The 20877-nt window shown below is 32.0% G+C and overlaps 1 protein-coding gene across 3 annotated transcripts in view; it reads left to right on the top strand.

Annotated features, from left to right (window-relative positions):
• LOC143201942 (adenylate cyclase type 6) overlaps positions 1-20877 on the top strand; it is a 294077-nt gene that overhangs the window by 171467 nt on the left and 101733 nt on the right. For all 3 annotated transcript variants that reach the window (XM_076413160.1, XM_076413158.1, XM_076413159.1), the window contains 2 exons: positions 1494-1598; positions 17022-17109. In XM_076413160.1, the coding sequence (XP_076269275.1) occupies positions 1497-1598; positions 17022-17109 (190 nt within the window). In that variant the 5' untranslated portion in view covers positions 1494-1496. The remainder of the gene's footprint in view (positions 1-1493; positions 1599-17021; positions 17110-20877) is intronic.

The raw sequence follows: 20877 nt of genomic DNA, 5'->3' as shown, positions 1-20877 counted from the left end.
TTAAATGTATCCGGACAAAAGGGAAATACGAGGGTCACTATTTATATTTCGGGAATTGGCAATACTGTTGTCATGTGAGTCCACCTGACGGTTCCATCGTAAAATTTGACATTCTTGACGATATACTTTCATTGTACTCAGAACATTTTGTCTCGCAGACGCTATTTGTTTATTTTATATGTAGTTGTATGTAGAAAATCTCGTCTCGGCAAAAAAAAATGGAACTGAATCTTGAAATTTTTCGTGCGATGATTTTTTAAGATTTTCGACGTGGATAATCACAGCAAGATTGCATCAGTCAACTTAATTTGACTTTTTGCGATGAAGCTCCATCAAAAACCACCGTGTATAGCTGGTTTAATTAATTCAAGCGTGGTCGTAATTCGCTGTCCGACGAGTTTCTTGAAAGTTGCCCAAAATCTTCTATTGTGCCAGAAAACATCGATGCTGTGTGCGAAATGATTAAGCAAGATCGTTATGTCACATATTGTAAGATTGAGGCATCCGTAGGTATTAGTTTCACCAGCATATATACTATTTTACATGAACACTTAGCTGTGCGAAAGTTATGTTCGCGTTGGATCCCACACAATTTGACAATCGCTCAAAAAAGGCTCGTGTCGATTGGTGCAAAGAAATGCTTAAGAAATTCAATCGCAGTGCTTCGAGACACGTTTACAAAATCGTAATAGGTGACGAACCATGGATATATTCGTACAAGCCCAACAGTAAGCAGCACTCGACTGTATGAGTGTTCCAAGATGAACCAAATTCAACAAAATTTGTTCACGCACTAAGCACTTCAAAGAAAATGATGGCCTGTTTCTTCGGGAAAACTGGTCATATTGCAACAGTGCCTCTAGAGCATCGTAGAGCAGTAAATTCTTATTGGTACATAACCATTTGTTTGCCAAAAGCCTTCGGTGAAATAAGGAAAACACACAAGAGACGCCGGATTGTTCTTCATCATGACAATGCGAGCTCTCACACATCGGGTCAAGCAAGAGACTATTTGACCACTCAAAACATCGAGACGATGGGTCATCCGCCGTACAGCTCTGATTTGGCACCCAATGACTTTTTTTATTCCCATCCGTGAAGAATAAACTGCTTGGTCAACGATTTTCATCGCCCGAAGAAGCTATTGAAGCGTTAAGAAATCATGTTTTGAAGATACATCGTTCAAAATGGAATAAATGCTTTGAAAATTGGTTTAGGTGTATGCAAAAGTGTATCGATCATCGGGGCGAGTACTTTGCAAAACAATAAAAATATATTCGCACCTTAACTATTTGCTTTTTTCTTATTCCCGAAATATAAATAGTGACCCTCGTATTAGTGACAAGCGTCGGAATAATTTCCGAGATAATAATATAAAACTTTGATTTACTGAAAATCCTCAAGTTTGATTGAAATACATAACAAGACGCAGTTCTATTTCCCGATTTACAAGGAACAAAATTTTAATATCTAACTTCGAATTGTTGTTTCAGATCATGCAGTCCACACCAATGCTATGCCCCCTGAGTACCGACTCGACTCCGCAACGAGATTGGAAACAAAGGCTCAGCCTGCGGGACCACAGGAAACGAGATACGGTATGAAATACTATACGCCTTGTGCCTTCTTAAACTCTCGACATATTATCCGACTGCATCATAATCACTTTACTTTTTATCGGATATTTAACGGGTTTATTTAATTAATTAGTATATTGTTCAAATATATTGTTGGATAAAAATTTTATGTTAAATTATTTAAAAAATCAATTTACTATTTGTGATCATTTTACGTGAGTACTTGCATTGTCTTATTTTCACCTATTTTTGCATTTTATTATCCCATTTCAGCCAACTTCATTTTGTCTTATAAACAATTCATGTTAGTGTTATTTGTAGCCAAATTTACTTTATATAACAGGTCAATTGAAAAGTCCCCCATCCTAACACAGATGGCGCTACTAAAATTAAATTCATATGTTTTCTAGTTAGCCCTAACTCTCAAAAGATGCGTGTATAAATTTGACAGCTGTCGGATCATTAGTTTGTGAATTATAGCATTTTGAGTGAAGCAACTTTTGTTATTGTCAAAAAATGGATAAAAAGGAATTTCGCGTATTGATAAAATATTGCTTTTTGAAGGGAAAAAATACAGTTGAAGCAAGAACTTGGCTTGATGCCGAGTTTCCGGATACTGCCCCAGGAAAATCAACCGTCACGGATTGGTATGCTAAATTTAGACGCGGTGAAATAAGCACCGAAGACGGCGAAGGCAGTGGACGCCCAAAAGAGGTTGTTACCGACGAAAATATTAAAAAGTTCACAAAAAGATTTCAAATGACCGTAAATTGAAATTGAATGATATAGCAGACTATAAAGATATCAACTGAACGTGTACATCATATCGTTCACGAATATTTGGGTATGAGAAAGCTCTGTACAAAGTGAGTGCCGCGCGAGCTCACTTTTGACCACAAACAACGACAAGTTGATGATTCGGAGCAGTGTTTGAAGATAATCGAGCATAATTAACCTGAGTTTTTGCGTCAATATATGACAATGGATGAAAAATAGCTCCATGATTTCACTCCGAAGTCCAATTGACAGTCATACGAGTGGACTGCACACGATAAACCCGCTCCAAAGCTTAGTAAAACTCAACAGTCGGCTGGCAAAGTTATGGCACCTGTATTTTGGGATGCGCATGGAATAATTTTCATTGACTACCTTGAATAAGGAAGGACCACCAACAGCGACTATTACATAGCTTTATTGGACCTTTTGAAAGACGAAATCGCCGAAAAAGTCCGCATTTGAAGAAAAAGAAGGTGCTGCTTCACCGAGACAATGCACCGTGTCACAAGTCAGTGATAACGATGGCAAAAATCCATGAACTGGGCTTCCGATTGCTTCTTCGTCCACCATATTCTCTAGATCTAGCCCCAGCTACTATTTTCTATTCTCAGATCCCAAAAGAATGCTCACTGGAAAGAAGTTTTCGTCGAATGAAGCGGTGATCGCCGAAACTGAGGCCTATTTTGAAGCAAAGGACAAATCGTACTACAAAATTGGTATCGAAAACTTAAAGGGTTACTATGATAAATGTATCACCCTTGAAGGGAATTATGTTGAATAAAAAAAAATTTTCTCAAAAAATATGTTTTACTATGGTATTCCTGGGACTTTTCAATTGACCTGATATATTTTGGCCTAAAATATCAATAGAATATAATGAAAAACCACTTATTTGCATAGCAATAATGATTTGTATATTTAGCTTTAACATATGAGCCCATGTTCGAGATATTTTATCAGAATTAAGCTCCACCCTTTTAACTTTAATATCTCGTTATATCTATCGCCAAAGTTCCCCCTATCTCTTCTTTCCGCTACCTAATTACTGAACTGAGAGGGGTGGCATTTTCACGATCTAATAGTCGACGTCAAAACTCGAATTACAACATCTCGAACATTTAATTAATAATGTGATAATGAAAAACAACCGTTCTCCTTTGGCAAAAGCAACCGCGGCAAGTGTTATAGTTCGAATGTGCTGCTCGATTGTTTCTAATTAACTTATGACGCGACAGACAGTAATTAATCGTCATACATAATGATAGTTTCTTTGATAATTTATGTTTGTATGATAAAAGAATTGCATTTGATTGTTTAATTAAAAGTGTTGTTCATTGTCAGACCTGTTAAAGAGCTCGTTTTTTTATAAATAACTTTATAATATATATTTTCATAATAAGTGTTTGGTACAATTTGAATATATTGTCGAATATTGATTATTCTCATTGACAGCATATTTATCTCTTACGTACAGTTCTTGTATCCTTCGGTGCAGTGTTTCCTTGTAAAATCATTTTGATATCACTATATTTCTCATAAATTTGTTCTCTTACTATCATTTTTCTTGATAAAACTAAATTTAATCATTACATTCTACCTAAATTTTGCCATATCTGGAAAGCAGTTTGTATTCTTTCTCTTCTCATATATTCTGAAGAATTACACACATATCTATGCACATACATCTTTCACATCTACAATACGATTTATTACAGTTATGATATATTAATTATAAAGTTGCCTTTATTTGTTTCCACTTTCTTTACCCATTTTTAGAAATTGTCAATGTAGTATCATAATTCCACACTCAGAAACTTTCATTCAAATGAAAACTAAGCTATTAATTTCCCATCTATCTAACACTTGTTCACGATTCCAATATTTGCCAGTTTCTTCGTCAATGTGTCTGATCGATATTTTTAACCATTCCTGTTTCCAGTATGAAGAACAGTCTATCTGCAATGAATTATTAATGAATTTTATGACTAGTAAAATCTGATCAGTTGTTATTCCAACGTTTACCTCTTTCCATAAACTTTTATTAGCTTAACACTACTTTCATTTTTATCTTGCCATGACCCAATGACTTATTCTAAAATATCCCTATCTCATATATGTGCACCAATTGAAATAATAGGTCTTACTTTAATTAATTTGTTATATATGTTTAAAAATTGTATTCTTTTAAAGGAAATGTCTGGAAATTCCATTAGACCTATCGTAGACTATCTCTACACCATTTAAATCCTATATTACACAGCAGTGTATGAAGTATTCTACATCCTTCAAAGAACTACATATCTCTAAACTTTTTATGGATACTTTCACGACAAACATTATCCTCTGAAATAATTATATTAAAATTTGTTTATATATATGTATATATATATATATATATATATATATGTATATATATATATATATATATATATATATATATTTATATATATATATATATATATATATATATATATATATATATATATATGTATGTATATATGTATATATATATATATATATATATATATATATATACAACTAATACAAATACTGCCCAATCCTAGTTGTATATGAAGAAACTGTAAGAAATAAATTGATAGTGTGGTTTTTGTATAATTGTACGGGAATAATTAATTATTAGACTACTTGCATAAATAAAAATATTATAACAATATAAAAAAAATTATAATATTCGCTTTTTGCAAATCCCTTTGTTTATCGCACAGGCGACTCGATATAACTGTTGACAAACAATATTGGTTTATCCAATCTATTCTGTTGTTTTTGGAATAATAAAGAGATATTTGCTTTACATCGAGAACGTAAATTTTATTAATTTATGCATTGGCAATTTTATTGTAATAGAGTCCCCCCTAAATCTCCCCGCCCACCCGTCGTCTTTGTGGCGAATTTATGATAAAATTTTCGGCCCATTATCAAAAATATGGATTGAGTGCTTTTTAATGCCTTTATTTACATGTAAATGTATTCCGATGAAATTAGTTTACATTTGTGAGCGGCCGACAAATGATAATCGGATGAAGCCGTATCAGTTTACCATAATACGTTTTAAGATGTTACCCTGGTTTCTTAAGAAGTGTATGAAAATGCTATATACTGTAGAAAAAACGTATTAAAACCCTTAAAATATTTAATAGACATATGCTTATTATATATATATATATATATATATATATATATATATATATATATATAATTTAAAGTCTCCTTTCTCCAACTACGTGTTTATCTGTACTGGACCTACACCTGCAGTTTAACGTGTACTCTGAACCACGGTCGTCGGTATTAAGCCTACTGGCGAGTGACTTAGACAACTCAGAAATCACCCCAGAAGAAGTCCGATATTACCCAGCCTGGTTACGGCGTGACTGGTATCATTTTCCTTGTCGAATGTTGCACTCTTGCCTAGGACAAATAAAATACATTCTTATTTTTTAAAAACATATAACAAAATCAAGGAAGAATTGAATGATACATGAATATTTCAGAAAGGTACATTTGGTCGCTCATGGCAAGATGATAGTAAATATAGTGGTAAAGACAATAAAAGTTGATGCAAAAAGGTAAGCGTTGGAATAACTATCGATTAGACTTTGTTAGTCATAACATTTATTAATATTTCATGGCAGACATATAGTTATTCTTGCTGGAAACAGTAATGGTTTTATTCCTGCTGCAGAATTACTGTTTTCCTCTAAGTCCAAGGGTGACTACCATGGAGAAATGAACCATAGCTTCTTTTTACAGTAATAATCAGCTTTTAAAACACTTGCAGGAGCCATCAGCTATTGTTATATACAATGCACCCTATTATAGTACACTAGTGGTGAATATTCCAACAAGTGCATCAACAAAGGCTGTAATTAAGGAACGGTTTAAAGTACTTAAAATAAGTTTCTATGAAACCATATTGAAAAATGAACTAATTAAAATTATTACTCATTAAATATAACTGAAATATTTACTTGCATCTTATGTATTTTACTTTTTTAGAAATAAGTCTGAGAAAAGATACATGGTAGATCAAATTGCTGAACGTTATTGCCACAGAGTATAACGTCTTCCTTCCTATCACTGCTTATTTAATCCAATTGAGATATTGACGCGATAACACCATCGTTTTCGATAAGCTCGATCACACACTTTGAAGAAGAACGACTAGTAATAATATTTTATATTAATAAACAAAACATATAATTCGTAAAGCTAAAACGAGCAAAAACATAATGATGGTAAAAAACAATCAGAGCTTTTTGTAACGATACACCTGGCAGTTTATATTTTCGTTCCAACACCTGAACGGTCAGTAATGATGCTTATCTAACGGTTCGGGATCTGGACCTTTATCCCTGAATATCCTTTTAACCCTTTCGACAGAGCCAGAAAATTCTCGACAATCTCGGTTTGGCCGGCGCCAATCAGATAATGTGATTCAAAGGGAATGAGAAAGTGTCCCTACTAAGACACCATCCATTCGCTTGGTGATTAATGAGACTAGAGGCTATAATATTTGCTAAACCAATGCACTTTAGAGAGAGATGGAGAGAGGTACGTTAATTTGGTTGGATGTGTTCATATTTTATTCTGTTTATGCAGCGATGCCTAATGTGGATATATGCAGACTTGAACATATATATTAGATGCAATTAAATAGGTTTAGATAAATACTAAATAATTTGTTGCTCTATAGCGAAATTTACATAAATATACAAAGTGTATGTGATCTGAAGCTAAAACATTTATTCATATTTCACAAAATGTATACTGTATACCGAGTAAGCTTTAAGTAATTACTTTAATTCTTATAAAAACCCTATACGCATGGATCGAAAGTAGATAAAACAGAAATTAAATATATATAGATGAAATAATTAATTACAAGAACGTATTAAAATATAAAGAGATAGTTTGTGTGTAATAAAACTTGAATAAAAGAAAATATAAATGTATATATAGTCTATTCAAAATTTATTTGTATATGCGTCATTAAGATGTTTAATGTATTGCCTGCCGCAAATTGTAAATTCGTTTTAGAATCAGACAATATTTTCTTACCCATTTTGTTCTAGTTAAAAAGAGACACAATGCTGTCTGATTAATTCGAACGCGTAAACGAATGAGCTTGCTAAAATCGTCCAGTTATCAGACGTATGCAAAATTCTTGAAAGCAATAGTGATATGAGGTTATAACTCTGGCCTATAAACTATTGCGGCTGTATAATTAACTGTAGTTTTTAAATATTCTATAATGTTCAAATAAATTATGTTTGATAACATTTTTGTTCAGTTGTTTTATTTAGATTAGAATTTTGTTTATGTCAAAACCAAACTGAAGTAAAACTCAGAGTTGATGCGGCAACATTGCGACGTTTGGCCGTCACAAATTTAGATCACGTGCGTACAAAATAACTTTGAATAGATTATACTAGTGTGTTCAACTATTTTGTTGGTGAAATCACTATGCACTGAGCGATTTTGAGAGGCAATTTTTCTCTGCAGTCACATATTTTAGCAACAGTTCTTTGCAACACTTCAATTGATTCAGTTTTGTTTCCTCCAATTGTTAGGATTGCAGTTTCATATGCAAATCAAGAAAACTGAAGTCCCCAGTGTAAAGCAGATAATGGACTGGCCCTAATACACTTTTCTGTGGCACACCTGCTTATATTTTGTTCAAGGTAGAATAGGCATCTTCTTTTTTCATCCTGAATTATCGATCAGTTATATATGGTTCCAAAATATTCAAATATTGGTCAGGAAGAAGGCTTTTCACAAATTTTATTTTCTTCTAGAGGGTTTTTATGACATCGGTGCCTCTGCAATCCTGCTCAATCGTGGAAAGTTGTTTCTTGAAACCAAATTGGAGTAAAATGTTTTCCGTCAATGATTGATTTTATCCTTTTTCATTGTAAGCTTTTCACATAATTTAAATATAGTCAAAAATAATGGTATTGGTAGGTATGATGCTGTTTCATAAGGTGGATTTCGTGGTTGGGGAATCGTCCGTGATCTTAACCACTGGTTTTCTTAAATGTTCTGTTGTTTTTAACTTCAGTCTCCTGTCCAATAATACCTGATAACTCTTGAAATAATCATTAGCCTGGCTTAACATTTACTATATGAGGTGTAGTCTTCTACTGACTATCTCTGGCCCACTGTCATCCCCATTTTTTATCGTAGGCTATTACCTGATAGATTCCTTTAGGTTTCTGATAACACTCCATAGCGAATACTATGTTATCGCATATCGACAATAGGAATTCCCCGAATCTTTTCGGTAAAATTCGATCGCGAATCCACTTAAACGCGAACTGGTTCAATCCGAGAGAGATTCCAGTCTTCCAGGCTCGTAATTCGGTTTAGTTCGTTCGAAATCCAGATTTTCTCTCCGGCGGAATAACTAGTCTAGTCTCTAATTGCTCCGGTATCGAATAATTTAATTTTCGATTCGGATTACCAGAAGGTACGGCATTTGTATTAGTTTTTCATGTAAATTGCTCGAATTGTTTCCACGAGTCAAGGGGGCAACTCTAGCGCTTATTATAGACCTAAACGTTGGGTAAATTCGCGATTATTTGATAATGAATAGCGGTAATTATAGAACTTGATTGTATTGACCTTAAGAACTGCACTAAAACAGCTGAAAATACCAGAAATAACCAATTTGTTTCGGACTTTTAACCCGCGATATTAGTTCTCAAATATTTAAGCTATTTCCCTAACCGTTTATGAACTTTATTCACTAATTTTAATTATTTTAAATAGTATATTCGACAACTATAATCTTTCCAATAATAGAGCCAATATCCGTCATAGATGACGTTGAATTTTCTGCCAAATATAATTTATAAAAATGTAAAACTCATTTTAAACTTGGAGTAGAGTTTTCCTTCCCATTTTACCCTAGTTAAAAAGAGACAGAATGCTGTCTGACGGGTGAGAACGGGTAACCCAATCAATCTATAAATTTCGATTTGTTTTCGCACTGGTCGACCCTTTTGTCAAATCGCTTGAAAGTCTTTGAAAACGTTAGTAATAATTATAAATTATATATCAGCAAACGTTGATGCGGCAATATTGACTGTTTTATTGCATAGATTATAGTTTCTATTATAAATTCATGCTTCTCCATCTATTATATTCTTCAAAGAATATATTTCTCCAAACCTCCAAAAGCATCATGTATCGAATGTGCCAAATCTAGAGAGGCCTCTTTAAATTTTAACCAATTCATAAAGTTTAATAATCCAATAATTCCAACCGTTTCCAAGGACCTTTCTTCTTAATTTACCTCCAATGAGTTAATTTCCACACAGAAATTAATTCTTCAGTTATTAATGCCTTTTTTATTTTATAATCCAAGACACTTCATTTTGGTCGAACCATAAAATGTTGAACACTCTAAATCTGTTTTTTCTATACTACGTTTTTTCCAATGTAAATCTAATGTGTGTAATCCAATGTTTTTGTGTGAAGTACATCGAAAGAGTGCCAGTGCATCCCAATGTACTCATTAATCAGCTATATATGCGACGTGATAGTGAAGTGCGTAGACTAAAACGTTTAACACCATCTGATCTGATTATTGGACATATATAGGCTTCAGAATAAGCTTTAAAATAAGACTAATTAATTACAAGAAATTTACACGGTTGGATAGAAGAAGCTCTGCTCAATTTTCCCCCACAATTTCTATCTTTTTCTAAGTATTTTTTAAGAATCTGGTCTAATTCCTGCATCCAAACATTATAAAATTCCGTTCCTAATCCATTGAAGGAACATTTCACATCTTCTTTGAACATACGTTGGCCACTTAAGTGTTCCTTTGACTTGGGCATAATCACTAGGCAGGAAGTCCGGACTGTGAGGCGAATGGGGCATAAGTTGGACCGCTGCTGATCCAATATTAAGAACTTTTTGGTTTTTGTCATTGGCATCAAACTTATCACCTTTAAATCGCTTCAATATTGATCCTTTCATACTAAAATCTATATACACTGAATAACTCAATAATGCTAAATGAAAAACTGTTATTTTATGTAAGGAAAATTGAAAACCACCGAGTTTAACCGTCAGGTGATGTTATTTGAGAATTGTTTACCTTTATACATCCCACTTTCATCAATAAATATCCACAGTTTTACTTAATTAAGAACAAAACTTAATATATCGCGAATATCTCTGAAACATCACTCAAGTCAAACGACACAAATCGTACCTGAAAAGACTTATATTGTATTTCAGCTCTTACAAGCATTCGGAGCGGCTTTAAGAGCCTTTTTTCCGATTTGTATAACAAGTAGTCTCGCACAAAGGGTTACGTCTCGCAGTTATTTTCATTCGCACCTCCTCCGACACCTGAGCCGAGGCAAAGCCTTGACGTACCTAAGAGGTTTTAAATTAAATCGGAACATTCTGTTAAATGTAAAACATATTTCTGTCACAATGCATGACGAGAAAACGGTTTTGAACGTATCTATTGTGCTCTATTACTTTTTACTTTATATTGTATGTGCCTCGAGAAAAGTTCGCCATGTTTTTTAGTTCCTAGTTAACAATTGAACACATATCCTTCACCGATGTTATAAATACCCACTGATATTGTTCAATATACAACGATACGTCTGAACAGTTAAAATATATTATTCGGTTCTCATAATTTCTCGAATATACTTAATCCCTATCTTATAACGAGCTGGCTATACAATTAAGGGTTTCTGAAAGCCTAAATCTAAAAGCTTTATCAAACTATTGGAGACCTGCCAAAAGAAATAACGAATTAGTCATGAAAAAACAGATCTATATATACAGGAGAGGAAGAAAATAATATGAACCTTTCATATACTCATTATTTATTTATTAACAAGTTGTTAAACCAAAAATCTGCAATTCTGGACGAAATAAATTTCCAGAACAGTTTACAACAGTGTAAAATTAAAAAAAAGGTGTTGAAATTTGTCGACTAACGCCTATTAATTTTCTTACTGGAACTTACACTTATATTTGAAAATAGCCTTTTATATATCCACATAAAGATGTCATAAAAAGACCTACGTAGGCGTGATAATAAAAAAAATTAAGGGCTTAGTAGTATTTTAAGGGTTTAACAGGATCTTAACATGAGAGGTGGACTCCGCGTCAATTCATTTTATTAGTATTTTATCGAAAAAGCACAGCAAAATATAGATCATAAACGTATAGCAACCCGAGTTTTTTTATATCACCAAGCTTAGGCGCTGGAATTAGTTCGTAGCGTTTTCCTATTACTTAGCTACTTGCTGTATTATTATGGAGTTGGGTAGTAGACTCTAAGGTTTCAGATTCGATACATATTACAAACAAGAATTGTGAGATTAATAGTTGTGAAATGGTACAGTTTCTCTTGAATTCATTGCTTAAACATATTGGGGATTAAATTATGAAGGTTGAAAAAGGTTTATTTAATGTGAATTTAAAAATATTATTATATTGTTCATCACTGTGTATTACTTTATTCAAATTTCTGATACAAATCCAACGTCTGACGAACAACCAGTAGATGAAAGCTATAAATCAAGGCATTTTTTAATACGCTGACCAATTCTTAATGAATATCTTCTCTTAGATTGACCAAATCTTGGTCACTCCAAGTAGGAATGCCGAAAAAATATCGATATGTCGATAAATCGATACTTTTGTTAGCCGTTATTTTGCGATATTTAAAAAAATATTTCTAAAAAAGATACGAGTATTCGTATTTCTTAATAATGGTGTGTATTTTGGTATTTAATTTTAAAGACTTGTTAAAAATATCGATACTTTTTTAAATGTTTAGTAAATATTGATATTTTTTAAATAAATATTTTAATTTTTTCTTTAAAAATATATTAAAATATATTTCTTAGATATATTTTACAAAATATAGATATTTAACCATATTAAAAAAATCGATATTTTCCAAAACGACCGAAATATATATTTCTTTCTAGGAAAGCTATCCCTCATTCAAAAATTTACATATTGATTAAGTTGAGGTTATGTTTTGATGTCAATTCACTGGATTGCTTAATAACTATGCAAGGCTTTTTATATTTTGTATTCTCCTGACCTACATTTTCTCAATGTGACGCCTATTTTTCGGTTATTGATGTTCTTCTAGCTGCTTCTGTAAATGTTGATCTGATCTGATCTGCAATCTCCTACCGCACTTGTACTGCATTTTCATCTAGCACACTCTGTAATTCGTTATATTTTTGGTATCTATAAGGTATACCGAAAGGTATACCGGAAAGTCTTTATCCACTTTTCTAATGGAAATCGCTATACTAGAATAATGATTAAAGAAACTGCAATAATATTGTGTTATTAAGGCAATAGACTCAAGAACACAAGAAACCAGACTGTCAAGAAGACAAATAAACTTAATTTAACTTCAATCTCAAATACAGACAATAATTTAAATAAATCAGTATTTTCCTATATTCAGTTTTAACGGATGACCTAATCTTTATTCGAGGAAAGAATTATGCCGTGCAGTTATAAACGATATTGGAAAAATCCAATTTATTCGGTACGTATTTTATAGATTATGTCGTTGAGAGCGCAGCCCTTTACTAGCTTCGTTAATATATAATAGATCGATAAACATTGAGATTAAAATTTCTTATAGGGTATTAGATAAAATTACGAAACTTTTTAATATTATTTATTGAATAGGATCATTTTAAATATATTATAACACATTTATTTAAGAGAAGAAGATCGTGTGAATCCGGGAGAGAAGTTCAGTTCAATATTTACTATTTTAACTAACTTCCTAGAACGTCAATAATCTACCCGTGGGCACAATGACTCGCAACACATTATTCTGGAGCTTCTGGAGGATATCTGTGGTAAATTTGCTAGTAGTACTCCACTGTTCAATACCACAAGTCCAAATGGGTCTAAGTATTGACCTATACGGCAAAACCTTGTTATCTAATGAAAATTTAGATTTACGCCCTATCAGCCAATACAATTGGTTTAGTTTAAACCCAAGCTGTTTGCTTTTTGCAACTATATGTTTTTCCCATGTCAAAAGTCGAATAAAATGCATTCCCAGATATTTAACGTTGTCTGCTTGCGGATGTTAATGATTATTCAATTTTACTGAGTCACATGTTCTTCTACAAAGGGTGAATGTCACATGGGTAGACTTTGTTTCATTTGCTTTGATACGCCACATTTTCAACCACTATTAGACTTACTTAAGATGAAGTTGGAGGTTTTTTATGGCTGATATTGTATCCTCGTGTGATGATAAAAGCACTGTATCGTCAGCATATGTTGCAGCAGTAGTGTTTCTTGACGTCAGTATGTTAGCTGTATACAATTGATATAACAATTGGCCAAGAACACTGCCTTGCGGAACATCCGAATATATTGGGTGTAGGTCAGTGTATTCGTCACAATTTCTTTAAAGCTCGAAAAAATATAGATTTAAAAGCATTATATCCTAAATAAATTACTGCAAATGGGATGATACAAATTCGTTTCCATTTTATTTCCATTAGACTTACTTTTATGATCATAATAGTACTAGTCGCCATTTTGATACGATTGAGAAACAATTTGAAACAAACAAATTTGAAAATAAACAAGAGCCCTTTAAATAGAGTGGATGGTTATTGATAAACAACTTTCTCTTGCGTTACAGCGTACCCAAAAACCATTATAAGTAAAAACAACCATTGAGAGAATCATCTGTTTCGGCCCAAAAAAAAAATGACCGGGAATATTTCGGGAACGGAATAATGGGAAAATGTTCAGACCGTACCTGTAGGCAGTCTCCACGAACCGGTCCAAATCTCCGAAATTAATTTTCTACCTAAGCAGCTACCGTAAAAAACAGCCTTCGCTTTTTAATAAACAAAATAAATCTATCCAATAAAGAGACGGGAGTGGTTAAAACAATTTTTTACCGCGTTCAATTTGAATATTTTAAGACGGTTCCATTATTGTATTAACGACCTGGCGGGCGTTGAAAGTCTCGGTCAGAATATTTATATATTTTATTAATCTCTTAGTTCTTCAACAATCTGCCCTTGTGCAACATGTATTATCATATGATTTTCGCATATAATATAACTATCCTGACATGTAGAAGATTGCTTCAGTAAGTGATCTGTCGTACACACTTATAATCTAAATCTTATTCTAGATACTGTTCTAACTTATTTTAAAGTCTATTCTAACTCATTCTAAAAATTATTCTAGCTTATTCTAGAGATTATTAAATCTCACTCTGTGTGTCTATTAATCAGTTCGTATGGTAGTTTGCCATTGAGCCTGTGCACTACACTGTCATCGCGCACATTTAACCGTTTGGCGAGTGAATTGGGATGCACCAAAAGTATTTCAGAGTACTTCACACTAGCACTTCCAATCATACACGTTATGGGTTCTAGAGGGATATCGCGCTGAATCTGTTTGTTGGAGACATAATATGAAGCATCGACGATGACTCGCAACACTGTATTCGGAACCTCTGGAGGATGCCTATGTTAGATATGCTAGGTACTACCTCACAGTTCAATACCATAGGTCCAAATGAGCCTAAGTATTAACTTATACAGCAAAACCTTGTTATCTAATGATAATTTAGATTTACGCCCTATCAGCCATTAAATTTGGTTTAGTTTAAGCTGTTTGCATTTTCTCACCATATATACTTATATATATAAAATGAAATGTATTCACGCGCATCAAATTGGATAATTATTTTTTTGTTGTGTTCGTTATTGCCCGGACAAAATTTGTACAAAGTAAATCTTGCGATAAACGTATTCACATCTCAAGATAGTGACCACGAAAATAGTGACCAAGAAGATTGTTGACAAAGTATTAACAGATTGACGTTTTCTTTTTAAATAGCTTATCAATAATCATAAGAATTAGTTAATCTTTACAATATAAGGTGTCTATTTGAAATCATCAACAATAATTAGCTTCTGATTCTATAATGAAATCAATAAATGACGGTAGTTTTTTCTAGAAACTGGTAAAATATTTTATTTAGGTACAAAGTTAAATAACCCTTTCATCATCTGAAGCCGCTGCTATATTGTTCAAAATCAGAGGCACCACTTATTCTGCGCTTAAACTGTCATTAAATTTGCAAACAATATATAAATCAACATGTAATATCACTAAAATCTCAGAAATGTTAAAAATGCTATATAATTGTAAAATAACAGTTTGGTATAAATGTACTATGGCTCACAAACGAGCACTGAAATCCTCAATTTATCAATTAAGATATTTGCAGAGCAATCAGCACAACAAACTTTAATAGGTCAGGTAGATTTTTATTAATATACAACCAGCAGAAGGGTCTCTTAAATTGTTATTGCAAAAATTATGGGAAATAGAAAGGTTCACAAGTTTTTTGAATGTTTATTTGAAATATAAAGTACAAAAGTTTCAATGTTGTTGAGGATTTTTTCTGATAGAAGTTTTCGTCGCACAAAATGATGCAATGTATCGGTTTGAACTATCAGTATCAATATCTTTGAAAGTATCAGTCTTCCGTTTACATATAGTCGTTCCAATAAAGCGCGTCATCAAAATGCATGATATCACATCTCCGAAAACAAAATACCAATGTAAATAAAATAATGAAACAAAAATAATGTTATAAAATATAATTTATTTTAAGATTATCATGTACATCTAATGCATATATTATTGACGGACTTAAACTACAGATAATTAAACATCCACAATAATTTGTAGGTTAGAGTTCTCTTATTATATTTTCATTGAACTTTTCTACATATGCCCTGGAAGCCTAATCTAATTAACAATTGTATATATGCATGATATTTTACTTTCATTAGAGATACTTTTTACCTTTAGTTTTTGTTTCTTTGTCGAGTCATTTTGAAATCATGGTACTTCTCCTTAATTTCATCTGTTACTTGCTATGTACAATTTTTTTATAAAGTTAGGTTTAAAAACTGCATTCGTTCTAATGAATCTACAATATCTGCGAAACAGTTCATGTTAACTCCCTACACCCTACTAGTATACTTATTCACAATTGCATTATTTGTCAATTACTTCCATCTGTCTGATACAGTTTATCTAAACGAAAGGTATTATTGTAGATAATGTTTCTTTTTACAGTGTATTTTTTTCAGTCCTGTTTCTAAAAAAAAAGTAAATCACATAAAACTCTAGTTCAGCTCCAGAAATAAATCCATGCCTACCATCTGCAATAAATTAATATTAACAAAACCTATGTTTTCGCAACCATTTCAATCCTACGTTTCCTAACAGTACATGAAGGGACGACTTACATGGCTTAAAGAGCTGCATATGCCTAAATGTTCTATCAATACTTTCCAAACTAACAGTTTTTTCTGAAATAATTGTTAATAAAAGTTATCTTATTTTGTCATCTACTTTGTATTGTGTTAATCTTTTACCATTAAGTTCAGCTACAGTACGCCAAAAATATTTTCAATAAAACTTGAACAACTTAATATTTAAAAGTATCTGACAAAAAGAGAATAAATATGTTCTTTTTCCTGTTCGAACTAGCTGATTAAAGACGTAATCAGTTTTTGACTCTGACTATTTAATGGCTTCGAAATTTTTATATGGTTTTTATATATTTTGTTACAGGACAACTCAACACTAAAAAGGGGCATTGGTAGACGATGGACTAGCCTGAAACAACATCCAAAATTTTCAGATTCGTCAAATGACACTGGTAAGGCTTAACACTATTTTGTTCTATCACATATCCACATCAAGAATGTATTTAGGATTTCAATTAAGACAAAATACCTTCATTTTAATATAAGTTTCATTTATGGCGAATAAATGAATCATATATGTTTTTAATAAAATCGTAACTGGATGAATAAATAAACCCACCATTAGGCGATACCAGAATATATCATTTTCGCATGAAAAGAAGACGATAACTATATTGTGCATAAAAACTAATCGTTCTCCGTTTGAAATTACGTTTCGGCAACTGATATTTATTACACACCAGGTAAACGTAATGTAATAAATGTTGTCTGGAACGGTAAATTCGGGCATGAAATTCTCATTTCGATCTTAATGACGTTGTTATCCGATAAATTACCAGCATTCATTAACGTTAAGTCTATTTTGTTGCTACGTTTTACTTTGTAACTTAATTTTGATCCATTACATTCCATTTCGTTTCAGTAAAACACATTTTTTTGGGATGGCGCGGGTAATTCCTACTCGAGCCGTCTTTAATATTAAAAGCCGTCATTAAATATTCCCCTGACAATATAAAAGATTTATTTTAATGTCAATGCTGTGTATTATTCGAACAGATGAACTAACTAGAGTTATATGGAGTAACTATAGGAACATCTATTCTAACTAGTGATCGCCACAATTAATGAAGTTAGTCATTTTTGTATCATAATAAAGGGACTAATATAAAAATGATATGTTAATATTATTAAAACTTGTTTTAACAAAATTTGTAATATAAGATCAGAAATATGTTTGATATGCAATCTATCTCAAGGACCAACACTCACTTTTTTAATTAGAATTTAAATAATTGTAATTTTTATTTATTAAGTTGCCCCATTAAATATTGTAAAAAAGTATCATGAGTAAGATTATTTTCAAAACACAACATCAAATATGAATATGTTTGAATTTTATTTACTTCTATATTATAAACTAGCGACCCGCCCCGGCTTCGCACGGGTGCAATGCTGATACTAAATTAAATACACTACAGAAAAAATATGAACGTTGTATATAAAAACATAGCGGCAATTAAGTTTGAAACTCAGAATGTCTTTAAAAAAAACAAACTTTATTTCAAAAATAATAATGAAGAGGTTTACAACAATTGTTACAATACAATACAATGATTAAGATTACAATAAGCGAGACTTATTATGCTTAAACACGTACAGTACAAACGGATAGGCGAGACTGAAATCTAGGCATTCTGCCTTTACATTTATAGTAAAATTATGCTGTGTTAGCTATTCTTAAGTCTAAAGGTTAGTAAGTTGTTTGGGTGGACATAAATGACCATATAACTCCTCCCTCCTTAAGTATGAGAGAATGGGGTGGCATTCTCGAGTGGGTCTAGTTTTATGCTCATTTTTACATCGTCCTTTTTAATATATTTAAAGTACATATATATTCCTAAAGTTACAAATACAATACATATAATAATTATAGTTAAAATTGAAATTCCTTCTCCTACATTAAAAGAATGGAGAGGATGAATTGATAGGGAATCAACAGCTTTTATATCATTATGCAAAGTTTCTAAATTTATTGATTTTAATTTTACAGGTTTATTTTGTTGGAATAAACCAGTATTAATTTTTATGGATGGCAATTTAAGCCGTAGATTAATTACATTGATTTTTTGGGATTCGTAATGTTCATTTTTAACATTAACCTTACATGTTTTTGGGAAAATAATTGAAGGTTCTTTGACTATTTCAATAGAATTTTGTTTCGGACAAAATAGTAATATTCTTTCTTCAAGTGCTGGTATAATTATGATGGAGTTATCTTGCAGTTGTCTTACACTAGTTTGATTATATAATATGGGTATCATGGGACAATGATCGAATTCAGCATTAATAGTTTGGACTATACATTTTTCATCTTTATTCAAGTTAAATTTTGAGCATAATATTATTTCTTCGATTTTAATGCAATTTTCTGGGGTATTAAAATAATCATTCTTATTTAATAAAAGGAAAGGATTTTTAATAGATACAATATGATTTTGAATCGGTATAGCGAAAAGGTGGTATAATGTATATGGTATGTCCGAGATTAACGGGATCGCAACATGAAATATGATTAAACTATTTTTTATTAGAACGTCAGCGTGTGCTGTTTCATAATATTTGATTATGTTATCGAATGGGATTCGCGCCTTGGGATTTATCTGTAAGATAATTTTATTTAGGTCTGTGATTTTTATTATGCTGTGATGTAGGGTACCGGTCTCAGCAAAGTTGATTGCGGTTTGTATATTGTTGCATAAATCTGATATGATACGCAAATTACTTTCTATATTGTCCATTGTTAGGATAAAGTGTGTAGTAAGCGTTGTCATTGACATAGTTACAGAAAGATTACCCATCATAGTTTGTGAATTATTTTGATTTGTCTTAGGTTTCTATGTTGTATTGTTCATACATGTAAGTTATAAAGAAGAGGATTGTTTATAGGGATTTTATCTGGAAGTGATTGGTTAATTAAATCTTTTAACGTCTTTTGGATGTCGTTGATTAGTAAACTTAGTTTTGATAAATTTTGGATTGAGATTTTTCGTGGGTAGCCTATGGGGAGTTTGAATTAATTGTTCTGTGCCTTCTGGTATTTCGGGGTCGTTTTCTCGATTTTTATTTAATTTAGCTAAAGTGGCTGCTTTTCTTGCATTTAATTTAGAGTGTATATGTTCGTTCAGTTCTTTGAAGATATTAGATAAATCAAATATATAGTCTGTCTGCATTTGATTTAGACTTCTATTGAAATTTAATTGGTAATTCAAATTTCCTTTAATTATTTGAAACGGTGTGTAGTCATGCGATGAATGTATACTATTGTTATAGTTTAAGAGGGCAATGTCTACTAATTCTTGGATTGTTTTAGAACGATGTTCGTCCTTTAATGCAACTAAGCTTTCTTTTAATGTGGAATGAAATCGTTCAATTGGTGAGTTTGAATTTGGGTTATAGGGAGTAGTAAAGTGAATTTCTATCTGGTAAAGTTTACATAATTCTTGTAGGAGGTTATTTTTGAAAGAAGTGCCATTGTCGGTGGTAATAATATTTGGAGTGCCATGTTGAGAAAAGAATTTGATTAGATTTTGACATATCTCTATCGAGTTATCGTTTAGAGGAAAAGCAGAGGCAAATTTGGAAAAGTTATCTATAATCGTTAGGAATTTTTGAGATGATATGGTATATATATCCATGTATATATGTTCAAAGGGTTTAGAACCGATAGGTGTAGGTTTGTAAATTACTTTGTACGGGTGTCTTTCATATTTACTCTTCTGGCATGTTTCACATGTTTTTATATAGTCTATTACATCTCGTTCTAAGCTTGGTCAATAATATGTTTGCTTTATATTTTTTATATTTTCTGTAATACCTCTGTGAGATGTCTTTGTCTTGTGGTATTTTTCGATAATTTCCCTCTGTTTATCAGGGTTGGTTACATCTTCTAATAGAGTGTTTGATATAGTTAATTTGTAAGCATTGTTTTTAAAAGTTTCTGCGAATACTCGAAGAATGAGTGGTTCTAATTCTTTAAATGGGAAGTGTAGACAATATGTATCTGGAGGTAGATAACTGATAATTAAATTTTGAATTTCTTCCGTAGTGGGATTTTCGTTTACAAATATAAATATTCTTTTCTTTTCGTTAAACAAGTTTTGTTTTACCACGTATGGTTTAATCTTATTTGTCCATTTAAAAACGATTTGGTTTTTGAAAGT

Source organism: Rhynchophorus ferrugineus, unplaced genomic scaffold (assembly GCF_030347505.1).
Source record: "Rhynchophorus ferrugineus isolate W39M unplaced genomic scaffold, kcgeb_rfMv2 rfM9, whole genome shotgun sequence".
In the NCBI taxonomy this organism is placed as follows: domain Eukaryota; kingdom Metazoa; phylum Arthropoda; class Insecta; order Coleoptera; family Curculionidae; genus Rhynchophorus; species Rhynchophorus ferrugineus.
The sequence above is the reverse complement of the archived record's forward strand: the minus strand, read 5'-3'. Positions and strand labels throughout refer to the sequence as shown.